Source organism: Cetorhinus maximus, chromosome 15, assembly GCF_964194155.1.
Source record: "Cetorhinus maximus chromosome 15, sCetMax3.hap1.1, whole genome shotgun sequence".
NCBI classification, from domain to species: domain Eukaryota; kingdom Metazoa; phylum Chordata; class Chondrichthyes; order Lamniformes; family Cetorhinidae; genus Cetorhinus; species Cetorhinus maximus.
The window spans coordinates 88,853,765-88,880,812 of NC_135893.1; the positions used below are offsets into that span (position 1 = coordinate 88,853,765).

Here is a 27,048-nt window from a genome sequence, read left to right on the forward strand (position 1 = left end):
CAAACTAACCTTGTTGCAAAAATCTATCCTCCCTGGAACCATTCTGGTAAATCTCCTCTCCACCATCTTAAGAAGCTTCACATCCTTCCTAAAGTGCGGTGACCAGAACTGGATGCAAGAAATACCCTAGTTGAAGCCTAAGCTGAGCTGAAAATGATTCCCTGTTTTTGTACTCAATCCCTCTATTTATGAAGCCCAAGATTCTGTGTGCTTTACGAATTACTCTCTCAATATGTCCTCCTGTCTTCAAAGATCTATGCACAGGAATGCCAGGTCTCCCTGACCCTGTACACTCAATAGAGCCATTAAATTTATATTGTCTCTCTCTATCCCTTCTGCCAAAGTGAACACCTCAGGATTCTCTGTATTAAATCTCATAAGGATCTTCAATATTGACGCAATAGGAATCCAATTATTAATCAAATGGGCTTTCTACAAAAAGAATTAACACCTACCTTTTTACAGGTTTTTTGCAGCAGCTTTCGGGTCTCAGAGAGCAGTTTGTTTTGCCACGCCCACAAAAAAATCATGAAGATTTGAAGGTGCCTCTCAGCTGTCAGTCCGAGCTCCACGACAGTCATTGGTGCCTCAGAGTTCCTGACCCCAAAATCTCATCTCACGATCCCACTGGGGGGTTGCGATCTACAAGTTAAGACGCACTGATGCAAGGGTCTTTATGTGTGGAGGGTAAATTTTCATTATGAAGTCCTCTCAGCAGCCACTTGGAAACTGCAATCTTACAGTCCAGTTTTAAAATATGCTCAAGAGGAGATTTAAAAATTCTCAAAAATTTCTGTCTTTTGGATATGACATCAAACCAAGACCCAAACTGCCTGCTTGGGTGGATGTAAAAGAACCTAGGCTCAATTTTGAAGAAGAGGAGGGCAGTTCTCCTCAGTGTCATGGCCAATATTTATCTCCTAATTAGAATCACAAAAACATTATCCAACCATTATCACATTGCTGTTTGTGGAATCTTACTGTGTACAAATTGGCTGCCGTGTTTTTGACACTACAACAGTAGCTGCACTTCAATAGTACTTCATTGGCTGTAAGACACTTTGAGATGTCTGATGGTCATGAAAAGTCTATATAAATGCAAGTCCTCTCTTAAAGCTTTTTAATCATGTTTGCAAGAAACCCCCACAAGTGTTAGTCTAGAGGAGGCTATTCCATCAGTTTTTTAAACTGAAACATTTAGCTGAGACTCAGACAGCCCGAACAGAACTGTGCATACTCACGGATATAAACATGCTTTTCCACGTGGACCAGATCTGTATGCATAGTGCAAATTAAATGAACTGCTTTCATCTGCATTAGCCATTACTGTTGGCTATTTGAAATTAGGAACCTGTCTGGATCTCCACCTTCTTTCCCCCAATGAAAGTATCTCCAAATCGGAATTTGCTTTTCCTGACAGATGCATGGAATCTCCTTTACTTGATAACTCTTTGCCTTGCTATTATTTGAAATGCAAAATCCATGAGAGAAATAACAGAAAAATGTGAGCTGTGTGAATGCTTAAAGCAGAATACAAAAGGGGGAGGGAAGTGTTGAAAAGTTGGCAAAGTGGAACAGATCACAGTGGCCTTGTAGTGTGCTGGAAGTCAAAGGCAGGAAAGCACCTTGCCAGTTCTATATCAATGAAGTATAGAGAAGCCCGGCACGAGTGTATAAGACAAGGCTGAGGTGTTTGCAACCATATTGAGCAAGAAGGGCCGAGTCGATGATCAATCTTGGCCTCCTTCTGAGGTCTCCACCATCACAGATACCAGTCTTCAGCCAATTCTATTCACTTCACTTGACATCAAGAAACAGCTGAAAGAACTGGATACAACACAGGCTATTGGCCCTTTAGTATAAGGGTCTGGCGCATATAGGGTAACATGGGACTGAGTACAGTACCGCCCACAAATTGATGTAAGAGAATACATTACTGACAGCTAGGAGTCCGTCTAGTGTTGGACAGAGCTGTGTGCACAAGCAAGCATGGAGACAGCTCCTATCTTGAACCCTTTATGTATAACACTATAGATAATAAATACATAGAGATAACCCACTTAAGGCTACAAAGACTTCATTAAGACCTACTGAACGGTATCCATAATTTTCCAGCTGTTGTATTGAAAACTTGTGCTCCAGAACCAGTGGCAGGGAGAAAAATCATGGGCCCTGGTGTTTCTCTTCTTTCCAGGCCCTTCATTCACTACTACCACCCCCCCACTGCCCCCCGCCCCGGCCACTCGCAACCCTCCCCCTCACTCATGCATGATATTTTTCCCCCTTTCAAGATTGACCAATCAATTCATCAAACTCACAGAAAAGTCCTAGTGAAATGATGACGCCTATTGTCAGCATCTAGTTACAGATATTGTCCGGTATAGATACAGCATGGGTCATTAATATTAAAAGCAGCAAAATTGTGATACAGTGTTAGTTTGTGTACACCCTTTTGGTGATTCGACTGCAACTATTAAACAAACCAGAGGATAAAACTTACTTTAACAGCACTGTGCAATATTGTTAATTTGGCAGGAAAATATCCCATTACTTATTTATAACACTGTGCAGACGATAACATTGATTTTGGTGACTGTCTTATCCCTCATTAACATGTTCTGTACATTGCACCATTTGGACCCGGTGACAGTAAATTCATACTTGTGTTTGAGGGTAAGATTAAATACTTGCAACCTAGATAAACTGTACAAGATATTTTTCATTCTGTCGAAGAATTAGAAGACTTTCTCCTGCTGGGTGCATATTATTCAATATAATTATTTCAGAAAAGGGATGTAATTGGATTCCATTTAATCAGTAATCTCACAGATTGAAAAAGATCAAATGACTCCTGAGCAACAAAGTGGAATGATTGAACAAGATAGGTCTTCACTGTCAGTGAGAAGCATTGGAGCCCTCAGATGTCTCTGCGTTAGACAACTTTTCAAAGGCCATAGGACAAAGGCTGAATGGTTCACAATTGTATCAGTGTTTTCTTGGACAGCAAGTGTGAAGGCTCTGCTGAGTGCTGCTTCTCACTACAATATACTTTCAATATCTAACATGTAACACAACTTTATCACAATATTTCAACCCTCGAAAAACTGATAAAAGCACCAAAATAAAGTGTGGGATAATAGGTAAGAAGACAAAAGGACAAGATGCAAGTCAATGGAAAAGACCGCTGAGAATTGTGCAGTGTAAAACAGGTTACTGATTCACTATCAGCCCTTTATGCATTCCTGTCCTGGTAATTTCACCCCACAAAGCCTGCTCACGGGAAACAATAAATGTAACTACAGCCTCTGTTCACAAGATAATTAAGGATGATAAAGGCCATCTATCCAGCTCGTCTCATCACCCAGAATGACATATGAACATATGTATTAGGAGCAGGAGTCAGTAATTTGGCCCCTCGAGCCTGCTCTGCCATTTGATAACATTGCCAACATTATACAAGTGACGACAACTCTAAAGTATTTAATTGGCTGTAAAGTGATTTGAGACATTATGAAAGGAAGAAATGTAGATTTTGTCTCCCTTTCATTAAACCTACATGCAGTGGGCAGAGAGACTGTAGTAATGGTGAAATTGGAGGCCCAATGCTAATTCTCTAAGGATAATTAATCACAGGGCAATCGACTTATGTTAGGAAAGTGGCTGTAAGGAAATCACTACATTTACAAAGTTATTCAATGCTGTAGCTAATACAACTTCACCATTCTGATTTCTCCGGTGCCAATGCACAATATACCATAAATGGCATCTGCCTGTTTTATGCTGATGACATCATTCCCCCGGATTTGTCACCAGGCATCTACCAGCAGTTCAGGAAAAACGTAGATTGAATTGTTGACCTGAATTTTTCAGAGAAGAATGATACATGGTACAAAAAATTTGGTGCGGCCTTAAGTCAGGAGCTGGATTGTTTCCCCTTCGCCCAGATGCTGTCATACAAATTGTGTTGTACATTGTGAATTTACAGCCTAAATTGAAAAATTAATTAATAATTAAGAAATTCCAACAAGCAAAAAAAGAGTGTGACTGCAATATCCTGAGAGAAATCATTTCTAGAAGCACTGAGGAGCATTTTCTCCCCATCGGGGGAACAGCGCAGGAGCAGGCATAGGCGGGTGCACAGCCGATCGCCGCCTGTGATAGGCTGCGCGCCGCCATTTTACGTGGTTAGTCCAAATAAGGCCGGCCCTGCATGATGTGCACCCGGAAGCGCTTAGCACTCCCTGTGTTGGCGAGGGGAGGAGGGAGAGTCAGGGCCTGCGCTCTTTCACCCCCGGACACCGACCAGAAGATTCAGGCCTCTAAGTCATAGGATTGGGTTTCTATAAAGAGCCTTTATGGTGATAGCCCTTTATGCTGTTTCTCTGGGATTTTAATGGATTGTTTTGCCAAATTTACAATGGATTATTGGGAATTCTTCCCACAGAGAAATTTCCGTCCCACAGTGTGACCACCTTCAGCTAGATTTTAAACAGGATGGTGCAGGGTGGGGTGAAGCTAGGATGTAGTAGAGATTTGTCAACCCTTTCTTTCAGCAATCTCTTAGTGACAAGTACAGATTTCATTCCAGATTTTGCAAGAGTAATAAAATGGGCGATAGTGAGCCAACGTCCTGTTTTCTAACACTCCTGGCTTTGAGTTCCTTACATTGGTTTTGATGAGGCCCAAGATTCTCAAGCCTCTGGTACATCAACACAGCATGTCATCAGAATTGTGCTTACTTTAGGACACAATGAAAATTTATGCTGTTGTTTATATGCTGGTTTAAATTCAAAAGAGAATTTGGCGAACTCTACAGTATTTAATTTTGTGGCACTAAATCTTAAAAGTGATATTGCCATCCCACCCCCCAATCTCCTCCCCCCTCACAGCCCCTATCCCTCCAATACCCAACCCCCACCACCCCACCCAACTGCCCCAACCTCCCTCTCCAACACCCCCCAACCTCATGCCACACCCCCCCGTCCCCCAAACCCTCTACCCACCCTCTAAGCTCCCCCAGCCCCCAGTTTTCCTCCCACCGCACCCCATCACCTCACCACAAAATCCCCCCACCCTCTTCCTCCCACCCCCATGCACCATCCAATTGGCTCTAAACTAATTCGAGATTTCATTTACCGTTTTTCAACCAAGAACACTCTCAGTTGTTGTGGTGCTGCTGCTGCTGCTGATCTTCAGGCAGCTTCATGTTTTTCTGGCAGGCTTTTCAAGAAAAGAAACGGAATCATGAAGCTACCTGAAGGTTGGAAGCAGCAGCGCAGCATATAGTGAAACGGAGCTGAAAAACTGGCTTTAAAAAAATCGGAACGGTCGGGCTGAAGGGCAACGAGAACACCATTTAAATTACCGAGCCTGGGCCCCTCCTAGCCCCCAGGCCCCAGTGTTTGGTACCATCTGCAACCCCTTCTCCAGAACTAGCTGCGTGCCTGGTCAAGCTGTTTCAGCACGGCTACAATAGTGGCATATACCCAACATTGTGGAAGGTTATCCAGGTATTGTTGATTATGTAAATTAAGGATATACAGGAGGAGGGCATACATTAGATGATTATTGGAGCACATATAAAGAGACACTTATTTACACTTGTAAGAAATGGTACTTTTCAGAATATTATAGAATTCTTATGGAGTTAGTACAAGTGTTTAGTAAAGGCTAACAAATGGCTCCAAGCATGAGGTAAAGTAAATGATGAGCTCAGGCTAAAGTGATGGACCGACGGGTGTGGTGACGCGTTGGGTACCGGGTCCTGCAGTCATTGGTCAGATCCAATCAGGATTGACATAGTATAAACAACCAGTCCCTAGAAATAAACTATATTAATGGGCGCCCAGAGGCAGGGGGTATTTCTTGTTGGGCAGCTGCCTTCTTTAGATGGAGGGAGACCAGGGAAGATGGAGGAAGTGTTGTGCTGGGGTGGGGAGCAGGACTGGGCAAGTTTACACTTTGGTTAGAGAGCAGGAGACTGCTGCCAAAAGCTACAGACATCAGCAGTCACTCTGTGCCATCCATCTGTTTGCCCCATGGGATCAGCAACTTGCTCTCACCTGTCATGGATGAAATACTTTTCCTATCTATTTAGCTTATGCATCATATCTAAACTGCTGTTACTTAATAAACAACCTTAAAATTACTTATGAGTTCTTAATGACCTATTTTGGGAATCTGTGACTCCCTAACCTTAAAACTTACAAATTGGCATCACAAGTGGGATACACATTAGTCGAGGTAATACCATTATGCGATGAATTGTCCGAACCAGAATAACAGGGTTTTTGAAATGACACATGACAAGGAAGGTTCAGAAGGGGAAGGTAACTACACTGATCAGCCAGAACGTATTGTACTGGTCACCAGAGGCTTTAGTCTGGTAATGGGTGTTCCAGTTGTGGACTCATTCAATTGTGCTGTATTAGACAGTGAGTACATGCCCACATTATGTGGAGTGGATTGGTTAAACTGTTACCTGGATTCTCTAAATAGTAAAGACCGAACTAAGGTTAAGGAATATGAAAGTTCTACTTACATCAGGTTCATGGACAATAACACTAGTTAAAGTAACTAGAGAGAGTGGTGATTCCGTGTATAATACCCAGGGTGAACCATTTTATCAGGACAGGTGTAGTATCCAGTTAACTACTCTTACTGTTGAGTAAGCTGTCTATGATAAAGGCTCGATGAAATTAGATACAGAACACAATAAGGCAATTGTTTTTAGAAAATCTGTAGATTTACAGTTTACACAATTGGGACATTATTGTGTCCCTTTAACAAGACCTAACATTTCTAATCTTAATGTTAAGGAAGTCTTGATGACACCAGGGGTTATGAGTTTAAAGGGAAAAAGGCAAATTGTTTTCAAACTACATCAGCAGTTTTCCCATCCATCTTGTATGGGGTTAAAAATTCTACTAAAGGGGGCAGGGTCAATGGATGATGAATATACTAAACTTATAGGAGAGAAATGCGATATAGGTTAAAAAGAAAAATAGGAGGACACCATCACAGCCCGTACTGAGTCTCCCATTAGCAAGAGACTTTAATGAAATAGCAGCAATGGACTTGAAGCTATGGGATAAGGACAAAAACATTTTTCTCTTACGCTTCATAGGTAGGGCAACTAGCTTCTGTCTCTCAACAATGATATATAGTTAAGACTAAAAGGTAATTGTGGACAAGATAATGGAAAAATAGATAGGAACAGGACTGGGTGCACTGGTTTAATTCCTAACTGACAATAGGCAATGGCGGGGGGGAAGGTGTTTTCCAACGATGAATTTAAAAGTATGTGTGAAAATACGGACATCGTAATAATGAACACAGCAGTGGAAAGTCCCTATAGTAATGGGTTTTGTGAAAGAAATCACACAGTAATTCATGAAATGCATCACAAGATCTTACCTGACCAACTGAGCTGTAAACTGACATCTGCCCCGGTGTGGGCAGTCCAGGTGAAGAATTCACTTCCAATGGTTGGGGTTTGGAGGCCCTATCAATTAGTTTATGGGAGAAATTTAAAAATACCTTTGGTGATGTGGGATTATCCCCTGGATTTAGAAAGGACTATGATTAGTACATTTTTTTCTGAGCACTTGAATGCCCTGCAAGCAGGGAGAGAAGGGTATTTATCAAGGCTGAAGTTTCAGAGAAAATTTGGCACGCCTTACAGCACTGCACAAGGCCATCAGAAAGAAATTCTGATCCAGGGGACATGGTATATTACAAAAGAGAAGGGCAGAGTGGAAAGGCCCAGGTAAGGTTATAGGCAGTGGTGGAAAAACAGTCCATGACTTCTTCGTCAATCTCTCCTGAGCTGTCACCTATCCCTGACCTTCTATCTTGTTCCACCTGCTCCACCAACCTGTATAAAACCTTCACATTTCCACTTCTCTTGAGCTCTGAAGAAGAGTCATATGGCCCAAACACTCCTTTCAAGTGAAACAGCGTTTCACTTGCACTTCCCTCAATTTAGTCTACTGCATTTGCTGCTCCCAATGCGGTTTCCTCTACATTGGAGAGACCAAACGCAGACTGGGTGACCACTTTGCAGAACACCTTCGGTCTGTCCACAAGCATGGCCCAGACCTCCCTGTCGCTTGCCATTTCAACACTCCACCCTGCTCTCATGCCCACATGTCCGTCCTTGGCCTGCTGCAATGTTCCAGTGAAGCTCAACGCAAACTGGAGGAACAGCACCTCATCTTCCGACTAGACACTTTACATCCTTCCTGACTGAATATTGAGTTCAACAATTTTAGATCATGAACTCTCTCCTCCATCCCCACCCCATTTCCAATTCCCCCCCCTTTTTTTCCCCAATAATTTATATAGATTTTTCTTTTTCCACCTACTTCCATTATTTTTAAATGTATTTCCATCCATTGTTTTATCTCTACTTTTTAGCTTTTTTTGATTCCTTCACCCCACCCCACCCCCACTAGGGCTATCTGTACCTTGCTTGTCTTGCTTTCTACCCTTTATTAGCACATTCCTCAGATAATATCACCACCTTCAACACCTCTTTGTCCTTTTGTCTGTGACATCTTTTGGTTATCTCCACCTATCACTGTCCCTCTATCCAGCTCTACTTGTCCCACCCCCCCTTAAACTAGCTTATATTTCACCTCTATTCTATTTTTACTTAGTTCTGTTGAAGGGTCATTCGGACTGAAACATTAACTGTGTTCCTCTCCACAGATGCTGCCAGACCTGCTGAGTTTTTCCAGGTATTTTTGTTTTTGTTCTGCTATAAACACCTTCTGCTATCTTACCTTAATGCCACAATCAGCACTTTCTTTAGCCCTTACCACTACCATTAACACTCCCTTCGTCTTTTGTCCATGACATCTTTGTCAACCTCTCCTTAGCTGTCACCTTTCCCTGACCTTCTATCTTGTTCCAGCTGCTCCACCGCCTCTTAAACAATGTAAAATTCATCATATTTCTACTTCTCTTTAGCTCTGAAGAAGAGTCACATGGACTCAAAACGTTAACTCTGTTTCTCTCTCCACAGATGCTGCCAGACCTGCTGAGTTTTTCCAGCATTTTCTGTTTTTATTATGGCAATCAAGCTGTTAGAGTATGTTTCTCAAGGCTAATTGGCACTAATTATATATTTACAGAGTCTGAACAGGTAATGGAAAGTGAAGAGGCACCATGCACTTCACATACACATTTATTGGACAATTACAAGTGGCAGATTATGGCAGATAAAGAGCTGAATGAATAGGAACAAAGTGATGCTGAAGCACAGGATAAGGCTATTTATCCCAAAGGACAACAATCAAAAGTTGGCACTAGAGTAACATATATGGCAATGGGGGCCGGTGAGTGAAGAGATGCCACCGGCAAATACAAACATTGGCTGGATGTGCAAGACCCAGAAGGTAAGACCCATGGATTGGCAAAATGAGATTAAGGTATGGAAGGCCAGAAAATGCAGGGTGAGTTCTGAAAGTGGACAGGGAAGTGATCACAGCCCTAGGAAAAGATCACTGACATGCAAAAGGGACTCTCATCATAGAAGGAAGAGATCGTGTAACAGTAGTCTAGAAAGAGATAGAAGGGTGAGTAGAGGTCATAGTTTGACAAGAACAAGGGCCATAGAACAGGCTAAGAATGCCACTAGAAGTAGAAGACCTTATGATCGAGATGTTTTCGTGGCTATTAACAAATTAGAAGATAAGTGAATAAATTTTCGAAGGAAGACTTGGTGATCAAGCTGTCAGAGTGGATTCCCCCACTGCAGGAAAAGTGAGCTTGAAGATTTTCTTGGCTCTTTTAGCAACATATTCCTGGGAATGTAAATCGATTGATATAAAAGCTATATTTTTGCAGGGTGAGAAGTTTCAAAGGGAAGTGTTTTTGAAACCACTTTAAAAAGCTGGCGATATAAAAGAAGGGAAACTGTGGAAATTAAACAAGTGTGTTTACGGGTTAAATGATGGATCAAGGGTGTGGTATTTCTCAGTTAGGTCCATCCTGTTGAAAACAGGTTGCATTCAGCTAAAAGCAGACCCAGCAATGTTCTATTGATATCACAAGGAGAAACTAACAAGCATCTTTATGATGCACATTGATGAATTTCTGCAGAAGCTAAGCGTTGGGTGATAGATAAAATAAAGATGGAATTCAACACTGGAAGTCAGGCTTTGTTACCTTTAAATATATAGGATTAGACGTTAAGCAAAATAAGTTGGGACTGACCTTCAATCAACAGTCTTATTTGGGAAATGTCAATTGCATTCCAATAAATCAGGCCAGGCCCTCACAAAAAGAAGACCCTGCAACCAAGGAAGAAACAGACCAGTTAAGAATTTTGATTGGACAGTTGAACTGGTTGTGCACTCAGACTAGAACTGATGCTAATTTTTAGATGTATTGGAACTGAGCACTATGATGAAACATGTTACAGTTGAGGAAGTTCTGACAGCAAATAAAACATTAAGGAAATTAAATTCAGGGAAATGATCACTCAATTTTCCAGCCTTGGGTGATCCAGAAGATATGAAATTAGTCATTTTTAGCGATGCTTCACATGCCTGGATGGATATTCTAGTAGAGCAGGGTTTATCATATTCCTGGTGAGAAAGAATAACAAATGTTGTCCATTCGCCTGGGAAGCAAAGAAAATAAAAAGAATAGTTAAAAGCGCCTTGCTGCAGAAACACTGGCTCTAGTAGAAGCAATAGATACGGGATTTTACTTATCAAACATTTTGAGGGAAATCCTATACAAGGGCATTTTAAAAAAAGTTTGCCCATTGGATGTTATGTGGATAACCATTCTCCGTGGGATAATGTACATTCAGCAAAGGGTGTGACTGGGTAAAGGTTAAGGATTGGCCTTGCTAGCATAAAAGAAATGTTAAAGAGAAAAGAGACTTCTAAGATAAGATGAGTTGACGCAAGTCACCAATTATATGGTTGTTTTGCAAAAAGGGGTGCTTGCTTGAAGAAATTGTTAGAGGTCCTAGAGGTGGGGAGTCTTGCATTAGGCTGGGTTATAGGAAATGTGGAAAATAATTTTTCTTTAATTTGTTTTTAAATTATTTCAGTGTGTTATACAGTTTATTGTTTATAGAAAGAAAGGAAAACTGTTAATAGTTTGATAATTATATTGTTTATATTGTTAAGATACACTGGTGAACGGCATTGTTTAAATAAGTACTTTGATCACATATAAATAGGGGACAGCTGGGGCACTGGGTGTGGGAGGAGAGGTACAAGGTTGAACAAAGTCAATAAATTCTCTCAGTAAAGAAAATCTCCATTCCTTGGTTTCGACTTCACCAACTGGCTTGGATTCTATTAACATCCAGCTTCACATAAATACTGATGGTGCAGCAAGAAATCCAGCAGTTTTTGAGAACTAAAACACAGCATGGTGGCAATTTGGACTAAAGGTTTTGCTTTTCAAAGACTTGGCCTTAACCATTTAGGCCGTTTGTTAACTTCTGAGAAAACCCCCTGAATTTTCATCCTCGAGGCGGGTAGCAGGAATCGGGAAAATTGCCAGCCTGCTCGTCTTGGGAGGAAGTGCCTACAAAGGTGGGATCTTCATTGCTAGGGGGCAGGTGCGGGCTGGAGCCAGGCCAGACTTGGGAACAAGTTTGGAGGCAACCACGGGGGATTCCAGGTGCAAAAGTGGGCTTTTTAAAAGGCCCACTTTGGTGTAGTGGGACCTTGTCCCAGTTAAATAAAAACAGAATGGCCCTCCATCTCTCACCCCTCAGACCCACTCATCCTCCAAACACTCCCCAAGCCCCATCCATGCTGCCTCATGTTCCCCACCTACTCCCTATGAACCCTCATGCTCCCTATGCCAAGCTATGCCCTTCCACTCAGGGCTTGCCAGTCTCTCATGCACCTATTTCAAGCTCTGAACTTCCACCCACCACCATGGTCCCTCATGCCCCCAATGTCAAGCGATAGCACTTCCATACCAGTGAGACAATATAAACGGGAGAGAACAAATGAACCCTATAGTGACAGTAATGTGTGTAAAAAAAAAACTTTTAATAAAGTAATTCATTCATAACTTTTTACATGTTAAAAAAAGTCATTTCACTTAGAAGGCAATAAAAATGTCAATCACCCCGACCTTTTGAAGTATCAACAACAACAACCAATTCTTATGGAATAAGCAGGCAGAGCATGAAGCCACTTGGCAGAGAAATTATTTCTCTTTTCTTTCTGGAAAAACACAAACAGTACTTATCTATACAAATGTCTAATAAAGGGAGAATTAGATAGTTGGATGGAATTTGCAGTTTATTCTGAAATATCTAATAGGGACACCAGCCTTGTCAAATGCATGAACGGTCACTCGACCTGAAACATTAACTCCATTCCTCCTCAGATGCTGCCTGACCTGCTGAATTTTCCCAGCATTTTTTGTTTTTATTTCAGATTTCCAGCATCTGCAGTATTTTGCTTTTGTTTTCGCACACAGGAAAATGGCTGCTGGAGCCCAATCACTTCAGCTCCAGGGCATCGCTGTAGGAATTCCTCAGGGTAGTGTCTGAGGCCCAAGCACTTCAGTGGCTCCATTAATGACCTTCCCTCCAACATAAAGTCAGAAGTGGGAATTCTCATTGATGATTGCATAATGTTCAGTTCCATTTGAAACTCCCCAGATAATACATGCAGCAAGATCTCAACAACACTTAAGCTTGGGCTGATAGTAGCACTTTTACCACACAAGTACCAGGTAATGACCATCTTCAACAAGATTAAGTGTAACCACCTCCCCATGACATACAATGGCATTACCATCATTGACTCCCTCACAATCAACATCCTGGAGGTTATCTTTGACTATTAAATGTTACAGCCATATAAATATGATGTTTACAAGAGCAGTTAAAAGTCTTTCTGCCCTGTAACAAGTGACTCACCTCCTGACTCCCCAAAGCCTATTCACATCTACAAGGCACAAGACAGGGATGTGATGGAATACTCTCCATTTGCCAGGATGAGTGCAACTCCAACAACACTCAAAAAGCTTGACACCATCTAGGACAAAACAGCCCACTTGATTGACATCCCGCCCACCACTTTGAACATTCAATCCCTCCACCTCCAGTGCACAGTGGCAGCCATGTGTACCTTAAACCCACTTAAAGCCCACTTGATTGACATCCCGCCCACCACCTTAAACATTCAATCCCTCTACCTCCAGTGCACAGTGGCAGCAATCCGTACAACGTGTACTACAGTAATTTGCTATGACTTCTTCCACAGCACCTTCCAAACCAATGACCACTACCACTAGAAGTTTCAGGGCTTCAGACACATGGGATTTGACGAATGGACTCTTGTAGAAGCCTGCACATGACTTTAATGTGGGGACCTTGGGCACTAGCATTGTCCACACGCTCTTGACAGGTTGGCGATCAGATTTTGGTGACCTGTGGAGCCACGCTGACCGGGACCACCTTGCCGCCAAATCCTGTTTCCAACTTCACTTTCACTTTGATGAAGGTAAAAGGGAACCAGATTCTTACAGTAAATGGGAAACCTGTTTGGTACCTGTTTAGCGCCTTGAGAAGTTCATTTCTGCGCTAAAGGCACTATATGAATGCAAATTGTTGACACTGAAAACGAACCAGAGAGCAGCTGATTTCTCCCCAGAGGCAATGCTGGTAAATTGTCGTCATGTTGGGCAGGGAAAGAAACTGGGTGTAGTGTTGTTCCCTGTATTCCTACAACTCTCCACCACTTTGGCTGTTTGATGTGCCTGCTATAGCTGAATAGCTGAAGGTACATGGCAGCTGTAAGAGGTTGGTTTGAGCTGGCACCTTTGTAAAGTGTGGAAGGGTGAGGTGGGGTTTGTGTAAATGTTAGTCATAAGTCCTGAGAGCTAATGAGAAAGGGCATTGTGCTGCATTGAGCAGTGTGAGAGGTGTGGTGAATACGAGGTATCATATGAAGATACATTCACTAATGTTAACCACACAGAGGAGGCCATTAAATTCTTCCAGCACAGAAGCCAGGTTCTCAGGGTCTGACTCCAGGCATTAACCTCCCTTGCTACCTACACCTATACCCTTTGGAGGATTTGCATCCTCCCCCTACCCCTCCGTGGCAACATGGCCTCTCTCCTCTGTTCAGTACCATGACTAATGCTTCCAGTAGTATATTAGTAAAGCTGGGAGGTATTGCACAGCCCTGGTATTTCATTTCTTTTCTACAGAATTGCAGCAATAGCAGCCTTCTGTGATTCAGTGCAGCGCCCTGCTAAGAGGGAGAGACTGCCTTTAAGAGCTAGACACTAGCTGCAACATGTGCTAGCCTCATACAGTCTTCAGAGCCCTGCTGAACATGTGGCTGGCCAGCAGCTTGTGTTGTGCTGAGCTGTACGCTGAAATTATAGTAATAAGGAGCTAGCACAGAGTTTGCATGTTCTGTGCTTCAACGTCAATGGGCCTGGGCAGAATACAAAAAGATAACATAAGAACAAAAAAACTAGGTGCTGGAGTACATCATTGGGCCTGTCAAAACTGCTCCACTAGTAAATAAAATTATGGCTAATCTTCCACCTCAACTGCACCTTCCTGCACTATCCCCATATCCCTCAATTCCCTTAGTATCCAAAAATCTGTCAACCTGACTTGAACATACTTCATTCTTGGGCATTTACAGATCACTGCAGTGAAGAATTCCAAAGATTCACAAGCCTTTGAGTGAAGAAATTTCTCCTTATCTCGGTCCTGAATGTCTGACCACTTATTCTGAGACTGCAACCCTGTGTTCTTGATTTTGCAGCCAGGGGAAACATTTTCTCATCAGCGACCCTGTCGAATCCCGTAAGATTTTGTATATGATTAACTTGGATCGCCTCATTCTTCAAAACTCCAGGGCATATTTCATTAGTTTAATTAATCTCATAAAACAACCCCCTCTCCCAGGAATCACACCCCACACCCAGAAATGGGAGCTGGTGAATTTTTAGCCCTAAAAATACTAATGGAAAGAAATGCAGGGATAGTTTGAAATTTAAATCCTTTTTAAAAATATACCACCAGACCCACCTGTGAAAGAAAACCAATCAATTTGTGATGGGTCTTTCTGACCTGGGACTAGTTAATAATCTCAGGAGTTTACAGACAACAACTACCACTTGGCCACAGAGAGGACTGTATTGGTGACTTTAAAGGATAAACAGGTAAGAAGCATAGCACAATAATAGACCAGATCCCACATAACCCATGGGAAACATCACAAGTGATGCAGTAGCTATTATCAAATATTTTGACTGAAATAAACATTGAATTGATCTGACGTATTTTGGATATCTGATAGTTTAATTGTATAGATGTATATTATTGAGAGAAGCAACACACAACATGCTGTGTAAAAATTTGACTTAATTAGTCATGCAAATCTGTTCCTTTTGTTCTAGCTATCTGAGAAGTACGGCACAGTTTTCAGCATCAAGCTAGGACCCAGAAATGTGGTGGTGCTGACCGGCTATGAGGCAGTGAAGGATGCACTTGTCAACCATGCAGAGGAATTTGGTGAAAGAGCACGCGTCCCAATATTTGAGTCAGTTTCAAAGGGACATGGTAATTCTCACCTTTAACTTTGTTATTGTAAAACCTGTAAGATAAATTCTAGTTGCATTCTGTCCTGGTTCAGATAATTAATCATTTTCAGAGTTTAGCCAAAGTTGATTTTTCTAAAGGTTAACATTTTAAAGAACTTTGAAAGATAAAAATGACCCTCTGAATAAGATTGATAATTAATTCCCTGTAACTTAAAAAAAAAACAATGTTGTAGGAATGCTTAGTAAATTCATATGCCATCCTATTTTGAAGAGGTGTTAATATGTTTATTAACGCATGAAAGAATTGCTGTTAGCATTGGGAACATAAGAACAGGAGGAGGTGACTTAAACTCTCAAACCTGTTCTAACACTCAGAAACCATAGCTGATATGACCTAACTCCAAAACAAAAACAAAAACAGAAATACCTGGAAAAACACTGCAGGTCTGGCAGCATCGGTGGAGAAGAGCACAGTTGACGTTTTGAGTCCTCATGACCCTTCAACAGAACTAAGTAAAAATAGGAAAGGGGTGAAATATAAGCTGGTTTAAGGAGGGGGAGGTGGTGTTGGGACAAGAAGAGCTAGGTAAAAGGCCAGTGATAGGTGGAGATAACCAAAAGATGTAACAAGGCAAAAGAGAGATATGAAAATCTTGACGGAGAGTAGGGCAAAACCTTTTCAAGGTAGGCATTCCTTGAAGAGAAGTGGCAGTCAATTAAACACAGAGATAAAAGCAAAGAACTGCGGATGCAGGAAATCCAAAACAAAAACAAAAACAGAAATACCTGGAAAAACTCCATATACCCACCTTTGCCCTAAATTTCTTATTACCTTTGGTTAACAGAAACCTATTGATCTCTGATTTAAAATTAACAGATGACCCAGTGTCAACTGCCATTTGCATTAAATTAAGTTAGGCGAGGCTCATGTGGAGCACAAACACCAGCCAAGACCAGTTGGGCAACTGTCCTGTTTCTGTGCTGTAAATTCAAGATAGGTTTGTGCCTACACACAGGGTGGAGTCATACAAATGTAATCCTAATTTTCACTGATAGTAACTTCTAGGCTTCCTACATTCAAGTTAGTTGACAACTGAAGAAGTAGTAACCTAAGATCTGTTAAATGCAAATATCTTTTGTTATATTTGAAGTTTTTATAACTTTTCAAAGAACTTTTTAAACTTTAGTGTGCATAATGGTGTTACGAAATGGAACACTTTCCTTCTTTAATTATCAGGTCATCAATCCTTCCTTGGGTGTGGTATGTTTGAAGTGGTGTAAAGACCGCTCAACATTGCCTCCAAAAGCACATAATCTACTGTCAGCTGTAGCTAATGGGTAGCATTCTTGCCTCTTGAGTCAAAAGGTTGTGGGTTCAAGTTCCATTTCAGAGACTTGAGCATATAAACCAGGTTTACACTCCCAGTGCAGTACTGAGGGAATGCTGCATAGTCAGAGTTGCCATCCTTCAAATGAGACAATAAACGGAATCCCCATCTGCTCTCTCGCATGCGCATTGAAATAGTGCCAAGAGATTTCCTAAGAAGAGCAAGGGAGTTATTCCTGGTGTTCTGGTCAATACTTATGCCTCAGTCAACATCACTAAAATACAGATTATCTGGCCATTGTCATATTGTTGTTTGTGGAAGCTTGCTGTGCGCAGATTGGCTACCACCAACAAGTTGCAAGTTGTTATGTAGGTAATGGAGAAAGAGCAGAGCAGGACCAATTGAACAGCTCTTTCAAAAGGCCTCATTCTGTGCCACAACATTCTAAGTTACTTTCGCTGTAAAGGAGTAGAGAAAACATGGAAGAGGGAGAGTAAATCAAAAGGATAGTAACAATTTGCATTCATATAGTACTTTTTAATGTAGTAAAACATCCCAAACAGCTTCACAGGAGAGTTATTGAACAAGATTAAAACCAAGCCACATAAGGAGATATCTAAAAGGCAGGTTTTAGAACTTCTTAAAGGAGGAGCGAAAGAGAGAAAGAGAGGGAGGTTTGAAGGGTGTGGGGGGCGGAATTCCAGAGTTTAGCGGGGGGTGGAATTCCAGAGTTTAGAGACCAAGTAACTAAAGACACTGCCTCTGCTAGCGGAGTGATTAATATCGGGAATGTTCAAGAGGCCAGAATTGGAATGGAGTTGCTTGTTTAAGCTAACACTAAGATTATTCATCAACAATTGTACAAATGTTTTTAGTAATGCCCATTGAACATAACAGTAAAAGCATCATTTTGAAATGATATTTGATTCTTTTAGGGAACCCATGTGATTCCATTGCTGTCCTCTGTGCTGAACGATAAAACCCAATGGGAAAAACCAAATGAGTTCAACCCATCTCACTGTCTGGACTGAGGGCAAGTTTGTGAAGAGAGATGCCTTCATGCCTTTCTCTGCAGGTAGCACAACTTATGAATTTTTGGATTATATATTGGTGGAATTTTCCCTCCCTTGCTGGGGAAAATAAAATGGAAATGCAGCATTAAAGGAATTCTAATTCTGTTATATTTTGTGGGGTGAAGGTGGGTTGTGGGTGTGCAAAGGCATGGGCTATTATCAAAAAAGAGTCTGATCTAATATCTCTGCACATAAATTTTCAACTTCCCTTTGGGTTCCCACCCGCCTCAACCTTCAGTGATTTTACGCTGGGGCGGAGACCTTGGACGGGTCACCCGCCCTTTACCCAACTGAGGCTCTTAAGTGGCCAACCCAACCATTGGTCACTTATGGGTCGTTTCCTGCCCAGCCTCAATTTGTAGGCTGGCAGGAGGATTTTACGGGCATGGGGAAGCCCGAAAATGAATGGGCTTAGACCTCAGGTGGGAAGAGGGTCAGGGGGTTGGGGGGTTGGGTGGCACCTCAATCAGAAGCCTCTTTCTGACTTCGGATACTCCTCCCTTAAGATCCAGTGGCCGTTGGAACCGCCCCCCCCACCCCACTCAATCTCTCCCCTGACACCCCAATCACCCACTTTCCAAACATTATTGGTCCCAACCAAGGCCTTCCCTACTCTCCCTGGGACCCCACAAGTTTATCGTTCCGTCCAGTCCCAGGACCTAGGTTCAGGCATCTTCCTGAAGTTCCTCTTCTGTCCACTGCAGCTCTTGTCGATGCAGGGGTTAGAGAGCTGCTGGCCCATCTGATTGGCCGGCAGCTCTCCAAGGCGGGACTTCCTCCCAAGTGAGGGGCGGAACTCCTGCCTGCAGCCAATTGACACGCGTTCAAGTGCAAAATGGCTGCAGGGCAGTCACAGTCGGTGGTGGCATTCCCCAACACCTCTTTGGATGGTGTGAAGGGAAACCCCAACATCTGAAATATTCAGGCCTTTGTTTTTATTGAAGAGCAGCGTTTACATTTTTTTACAATTTTATTTTTGCAGGCCTGCACTGGTGAGACCCTGGCTAAGATGGAACTGTTCCTGTTCTTTACTGCTCTGATACAAAAATTTAAATTTCAAGTTCCGCCGAATGTCAGTGAATTGGGGCTCGAGTCTGGTGTGGGATTTACTTCATCCCCCAAGTACCCCTATGTGTGTGCTGTCCGTCGCTGATGTAAACACCCTCGTTCATGATTTACGTAACTTTCTGTTTTAACAAATTTCTTAATCATTTCAAGAAATGTGTGTGTTTTTTTTTAACACAGTGGCTGTCATGTTTGTTATTGGGCTGAATCGTGCTGGTGAAGTTTTAAGGTGTGCTCACCACACACCCTGTCATTAATGGACAAACAGGCTAGAAGGTTTAGTAAGTTGAGTGATATACCACGAATTGAGAATTTCCAGAACTTCCTGGGCGAGTTATGCTGCCCCCACCACCCCGAATTTACAGCACCCAAACAACATCTAACCTTTAACCTCCCAGTTATTTTTAAAAACGTTCTGGATTTGCTAATTAACTTGCTCATTGGATGCATGGCAAAAAATACCTGTTCAACCCTGAACTGGATAGTGATTTGGGCTGAGGTGCAGGGTGTTTGACAGTTAATTGCTGCGGTGTTTTGGGGGGGGTGGTAGGGTGGTGGTAGGGTGGTCTTTATTTAAAAACAAATTGAAAAACTAATTAAATTAAATAAAGATGCAGGGCCAGGCGATGTGTTGTAGCTGCATGATGTGGGAGCTGGTGGACCCCATTGTGGTTCCTAGTGACCACATCTGTAGCTAATGCTGGTTGCTCGAGGAACTCCGGCTGAGTTGATGAGCCGGAGTCTGAGCTTCAAACACTGTGACACATCAGAGAGGGGGAGAGTTACCGGGACACTGTGTTTCAGGAGACAGTCACACCCCTTAGATTAACCACCTTAAATTCGGCCAGTGGTCAGGGACAGGAGGGTGTGACTATGAATGAGGCAGGTAGAGGGATCCAGGAACTAGCACCACAGAAGCCTCAGCCCTTGTCCTTATCCAACAGGTTCGAGATTCTTGCTCCCTTTTTGGACAAGAGTGGGGACTGTAGGGAGGATGAGCAAACTGACCATAGCACGGTGGTACAGGGAGCCATTCAAATGGGGGGAGAAAAGAGAAATGGAGTTGTAATCGGGCACAGTATAGATACTGTTCTCTGTAGATAGGATCAAGAGTCCCAAAGGCTGTGTTGCCTACCTGGTGCCAGGGTTAAGGATATCTCATCTGGGCTGCAGAGGAACTTGGAGTGGGAGGGGAAAGATCCAGTTGTCATGGTCCACGTAGGTACCAACTATAAAGGTAGAATGAGGAGAGAGGCTCTGCTGAGGGAATACGAGCAGCTAGGGGCTAAATTTAAAAAGCAGAACCAAAAAGGTAATAATCTTCGGATAACTACCTGAGCCATGAGCTAATTGGCACAGGGTCAATAAGATTAAAGAGGCAAATGCGTGGCTCAAAAATTAGTGTGGGAGAAATGGGTTTGAATTCATGGGACATCGGCACCAGTACTGGGGAAAGAGGGAGCTATTCCGTTTGGACGGGCTCTACTTGAATCATCCTGGGACCAGTGTCCTGGCGAATTGCATAACTAGGGTTGTAGATAGGGCTTCAAACTAAATAGTGGGGGGGAGGGTTCAGTTGCATGGAAATATAAAAAATCAATGTTTAAGGAGAGGGTAAGAGTACAGGTTAGTGACGAGGCTGATTGTTACCAAAAAGTGAAAGGAAGGGACAAAGTGTGTGAATGCCATATTGCACAAAGAATCATAAAAGACCATAAGACCATAAGACATAGGAGCAGAAATTAGGCCATTCGGCCCACGGAGTCTGCTCCGCCAATCAATCATGGCTGATAAGTTTCTCAACCCCATTCTCCCCCCTTCTCTCCGTAACCTTTGATCCCCTTACCAATCAAGAACCTATCTATCTCGGTCTTAAATACACTCAATGACCTGGCCTCCACAGCCTTGTGTGGCAATGAATTCCATTGATTCACCACTCTCTGGCTAAAGAAGTTTCGCCTCATCTCTGTTCTAAAAGGTCTTCCCTTTACTCTGAGGTTGGGCCCTCCGGTCCTAGTCTCTCCTACTAATGGAAACATCTTCCCCACGTCCACTCTATCCAGGCCTTTCAGTATTCTGTAAGTTTCAGTCAGATCCCCCCTCATCCTTCTAATCTCCATCGAGTATAGACCCAGAGTCCTCAAACGTTCCTCATATGTTAAGCCTTTCATTCCTGGGATCGTTCTCATGAACCTCCTCTGGACCCTCTCCAGGGCCAGCACATCCTTCCTGAGATATGGGGCCCAAAATTGCTCGCAATATTCTAAATGTGGTCTGACCAGAGCCTTATAAAGCCTCAGCAGCACATCCCTGCTTTTATATTCTAGTCCTCTCGAAATAAATGCCAACATTGCATTTGCCTTCCTAACTACCGACTCAACCTGCAAGTTAACCTTAAGAGAATCCAGGACTAGGACTCCCAAGTCCCTTTGCCCCCCAGATTTCTGAATTCTCTCCCCATTTAGAAAATAGTGTATGCCTCTATTCTTCCTACCAAAGTGCATGACCTCACACTTCCCCATGTTGTATTCCATCTGCCACTTCTTTGCCCATTTTCCTAACCTGTGTAAATCCTTCTGCAGCCTCCCTGCCTCCTCAATACAACCTGTCCCTCCACCTATCTTTGTATCATCTGCAAACTTAGCCAGAATTCCCTCAGTTCCTTCATCTAGATCATTAATGTATAAAGTGAAAAGTTGTGGTCCCAACACTGACCCATGCGGAACTCCACTAGTCACCGGCCGATATCCTGAGAAGGACCCCCTTATCCCCACTCTCTGCCTCCTGCCAGACAAGCCAATCTTCTATCCATGCTAGTACCTTGCCTCTAACACCATGGGCTCTTATCTTACTGAGCAGCCTCCTGTGCGGCACCTTGTCAAAGGCCTTCTGGAAGTCCAAGTAGATAACATCCATTGGCTCTCCTTTGTCTAACATGCTTGTTACCTCCGCAAAAAGAATTCTAACAGATTTGTCAGGCATGACCTCCCCTTGGTGAAACCATGCTGACTTTGCCCTATTTTACCATGCATTCCAAGTATTCTGAAATCTCATCCTTAATAATGGACTATAAAATCCTACCAACGACCGAGGCCAGGCTAATCGGCCTGTAATTTCCTGTCTTTTGCCTCACTCCCATCTTAAACAGGAGGGATACATTAGCGATTTTACAGTCCTCTGGGACCCTCCCTGACTCCAGTGATTCCTGAAAGATCACCACTAACGCCTCCACTACCTCTTCAGCTATCTCCTTCAGAACTCTGGGGTGTAATCTATCTGGTTCAGGTGATTTATCCACCTTCAAACCTTTCAGTTTTCCTAGCACCTTCTCCTTGGTAATGGCCACCATACTCACCTCTGCCCCCCGACTCTCTTGAACTTTGGGGATGTTACTCGTGTCTTCCACTGTGAAGACTGACGCAAAGTACCTATTCAGTTCCTTCGCCATTTCTTTGTTCCCCACTACTACTTCTCCAGCGTCATTTTCCAGCAGCCAAATGTCCACTTTTGCCTCTCTCTTACCCTTTATATATCTAAAAAAACTCTTGCAATCTTCTTTTATATTACTGGCTAGTTTAAACTCATATTTAATCTTCTCCCTCCTTATTTCTTCTTTAGTTGTCCTCTGTTGGTCTTTGTAGGCTTCCCAATCCCCTGGCTTCCCACTGCTCTTCGCCACATTGTATGCTTTCTCTTTAGCTTTTATGCTGTCTCTGACTTCCCTTGTCAGCCATGGTTGCCTCGTCCTCCCTTTAGTATGCTTCTTATTCCTAGGGATGAATTTTTGTTGTGTCTCCCAAATTACTCCCAGAAACTGCTGCCATTGCTGTTCCACTGTCTTTCCTGCTAGGATCATCCCCCAGTCAATTCTGGCCAGCTCCTCCCTCATGCCTCTGTAGTTGCCTTTATTCAACTATAATACCGTTACATCTGATTCCAGCTTTTTCCTCTCAATTTGCAGGGTAAATTCTATCATATTATGGTCACTTCCTCCTAAAGGTTCCTTCACCTTAAGCTCCCTTATCAAATCTGCCTCATTACATATCACTAAATCTAGAATTGCCTGTTCCCTAGTGGGCTCCACCACAAGCTGCTCCAAAAAGCCATCTCGTAGACATTCCACAAATTCCTTTTCTTGGGATCCACTATCAACCTGATTTTCCCAGTCTACCTGCATATTGAAATCCCCATGATCACTGTAACCTTGCCTTTCTTACATGCCTTTTCTATCTCCTGGTGTATCTTGTGCCCCACATCCTGACTACTGTTCGGAGGCCTGTACTTAACTCCCATTATGGTTTTTTTACCTTTGCGGTTCCTCAACTCTACCCACACAGATTCTACATCATCTGACCCTACATGATTTCTTGCTATCGATTTAATTTCATTTCTTACTAACAAAGCAACCCCACCCCCTCTGTCAACCTGACTACCTTTTTGATAGGATGTACATCCTTGGATATTTAGCTCCCAGTCCTGATCCCCTTGCAGCCATGTCTCCGTGATGCGCACCACTTCATACCTGCCAATTTCAATCTGCGCCACAAGCTCATAAGAATATGGAAAATTGACAATAGGGCAAAATTAAAGGCTTTGTATCTGCGCGTAGCATTCGGAATAAAACTAATGAGTTAGCAAATAGAGATAAATAGGTATGATTTGGTGGTGATTACTGAGACATGGTTACAGGGAGAACAGGTTTGGGAGTTGAATATCCAAGGGCACTCAGTGTTTCGGAAGGATAGGCAGGAAGGAAAAGTAAGTGGTGTGGCTTTGTTAGTAAAGGAAGAGATCAGTGCTATGGTGAGGAATGATATAGGCACTGGAGAGCAAGACGTAGAGTCAGTCTGGGTAGAAATAAGAAATAGCAAGGGAAAGAAGTCCCTGGTGGGAGTAATCTATAGGTCCCCAAACAGTAGTTCAGCAGTAGGGCACAGTATAAACCAGGAAATACTGGGAGCATGTAAGAAAGGCACAGCAATAATCATAGGTGATTTTAATATGCATATAGACTGGACTAATCATATTGGCAAGAGTAGCCTCGAGGGAGAGTTCATAGAGTGTATTAGAGATTGTTTCTTGGAGCAATATGTTGTGGAACCAACCAGCTATTCTGGATTTGGTTTTGTGTAATGAGATGGGATTAATTAATGATCTCATAGTAAAGGATCCTCTAGGGAAGAGTGATCATAGCATGCTCGAATTTCAAGTTCAGTTTGAGAGCGAGAAACTTGAGTCCCACACTAGTGTTCTAGAGTTAAACAAAGGTAACTACATAGGCATGAGGGCAGATTTGGCCCTAGTGGACTGGGCAGGAAGACTACAAGGTAGGACAGTTAATAAACAGTGGCAGATATTTAAGGAGATATTCAATTCCTCCCAAGTAAAATATATTTCAAAGAGGAAGTTAAAGATCGTAAGAGGGGGAATAAGCATCCATGGCTAAGCAAGGAAGTTAAAGATAACGTAAAGGCAAAAACTAAGGCATACCAAATTGCAAAGGTCAGTGGCAGGCTGGAAGATTGGGAAACTTTTAAAGATCAGCAAAGGGTTACTAAAAAATATATAAAAAGAGCAATGGTAAATTATGAAAGAAAACTAGCGCAAAATGTAAAATTGAGAGCAAAAGCTTCTACAAGTATATAAAAGGAGAGAGAATAGCTAAAGTGAATGTTGGTCCCTTGGAGAATGAGACTGGGGAGTTAATAGTGGGGAACACAGAAATGGCAGAGACGCTTAATCAATATTTTGCCTCAGTTTTCACGGTGGAGGACACTAGTACCACCCCAATAGTAACAGGTAGTGCAGAGTATATAGAGAAAGAGGAGCTTAGAACAATCATCGTCACTAGAGAATAAGTTCTGAGCAAACTATTGGGATTAAAGAGTGACAAGTCCCCAGGACCTGATGGACTACATCCCAGGGTCTTAAAGGAAATGGCAGTGGAGATAGTGGATGCATTGACTATAATATTCCAAAATTCCCTAGATTCTGGAAAGGTTCCAGTGGATTGGAAAAATGCTAATATAACGCCCTTATTCAAAAAGTGGGGGAGGCAGAAAGTAGGAAACTATAGACCAGTTAGTTCAACATCTGTCGTTGGGAAATTGTTGGAATCCATTATTAAGGAAGTAGTAATGGGACATTTGGAAAGTCAAAATACAATCCATCAGAGTCATCATGGTTTTATGACGAGTAAACTGTGTTTGACTAATTTGCTAGAGTTCTTTGAAGATGTGACAAGCAAAGTGGATAATGGGGATCCTGTGTAGTATATCTGGACTCCAGAAGGCCTTGATAAGGTGCTTCACAAAAGATTAATATACAAGATAAGATCACACAGAGTTAGGGGTAATATATTAGCTTGGATAGATGATTCGCTAACCAACAAAAAGCAGAGAGTCGGGATAAATGGGTCTTTTTCTGGATGGCAAGCAGTAACTAGTGGGGTGCCACAGAGTTCGGTCCTTGGGCCGCAACTATTTACAATCTATATTAATGACTTGGATTCAGGGATAGAAGGTACTATAGATAAATTAGCAGATGACACCAAAATAGGTGGGAAAGTAAGTTGCAATGAAGAAATAAGAAATTTACAAATGGATATGGACATGTTAGGTGAATGGGCCAAAACTTGGCAGATGGAGTTTAATGTGGATAAGTGTGAGGTTAGCTATTTTGGTTGGAAGAATAAAAAGGCAACTTATTATTTAAAAGGAGAGAAACTTCAGAATGCTTCAGTGCAGAGGGATCTGGATGCCCTCGTGCATGAATCGCTGAAAGCTAGTATGCAGGTACAACAGGTAATAAGGAAGGCAAATGGAATTTTGGCATTTATTCCTAAAGGAATAGAGTATAAAAATAGGGAAGTGTTGTTGCAACTGTACAAGGCATTGGTGAGACTGCACCTGGAGTACTGTGCACAGTTTTGGTCCCCTTACTTGAGGAAGGATATAGTTGCATTGGAGGCGATTCAGAGGAGGTTCACTAGATCGATTCCAGAGATGCGGGGCTTGTGTTATGAGGAGAGATTGAGCAGTTTAGACCTATACTCGCTCGAGCTCAGAAGGATGAGAGGAGATCGAATTGAGGTATATAAGATGCTAAAGGGGATAGACAAAGTAGACTTTGAGCGGATGTTTCCCCTTGTGGGGCATTCTAGAATGAGAGGCCATAGTTTTAGGCTAAGGGGTGGTAGGTTTAAATCAGAGATGAGGAGGAATTACTTTTTTCAAAGGGTCGTGAATCTGTGGAATTCACTACCTCAGAGAGCACTGGATGCCGGGACTCTGAATAAATTTAAGGAGGAGATAGACATTTTTAATTAGTAACGGGTTGAAAGGTTATGGGGAGAGGGCGGGAAATTGGAGCTGAGGCCAAAATGAGATCAGCCATGATCGTATTGAATGGCGGGGCAGGCTCGAGGGGCTGAATTGCCTACTCCTGCTCCTAGTTCTTATGTTCTTATGAACGCAGTAGGACAAATTTGATCTCTCCAAGGATCTAAATAAAGTCAGGGCAATGTGTTGCTACTTATACTCAAAGGTTTTTAGTCTGTGTCCAGTTTCTCTTTTCTTCCCGCCACCATGCCCCCCAACCCCCACTCCCCCCACCACAACTTTTATGGTAAGTTTAACTTTTGAATGATGCAGCACAGATGGAGGCCATTCCACCCATTGTGCCTGTGCCAGCTCTTTGAAAGAGATATGCAAATAGTTTCACTCCCCTGCCCTTCATCCACCCACCAGTCCTCTAATTTTTCCCCTTCTAGTATTTATCCAATTCCCTTTTGAATGTTACCATTGAACCTGCTTCCACCACCCTTTCAGCCAGCACATTCCAGATCACAACAACTCACTGTGCATTTTTTTTTCATCGCCTTGGTCTTTTTGCTAATTCAATTTTTGGTTACTGACCCTTATGCAGTTTTCTGTTTTTATTCAGATTTCCAGTTTCTCTTTATTTGCTTTCAAGAATCATGAGGGACTTTGATATACTTCTAACAAATCTCCTCTTCC

At 42.5% G+C, this 27,048-nt stretch overlaps 1 protein-coding gene across 1 annotated transcript in view; it reads left to right on the top strand.

The window, feature by feature from the left end:
• LOC144690309 (uncharacterized) overlaps nt 1-27,048 on the top strand; it is a 79,664-nt gene that overhangs the window by 16,575 nt on the left and 36,041 nt on the right. The window contains 3 exon segments of the mRNA XM_078557664.1: nt 13,404-13,499; nt 15,421-15,583; nt 16,752-16,825. Of these exon segments, the coding sequence (XP_078413790.1) occupies nt 13,404-13,499; nt 15,421-15,583; nt 16,752-16,825 (333 nt within the window).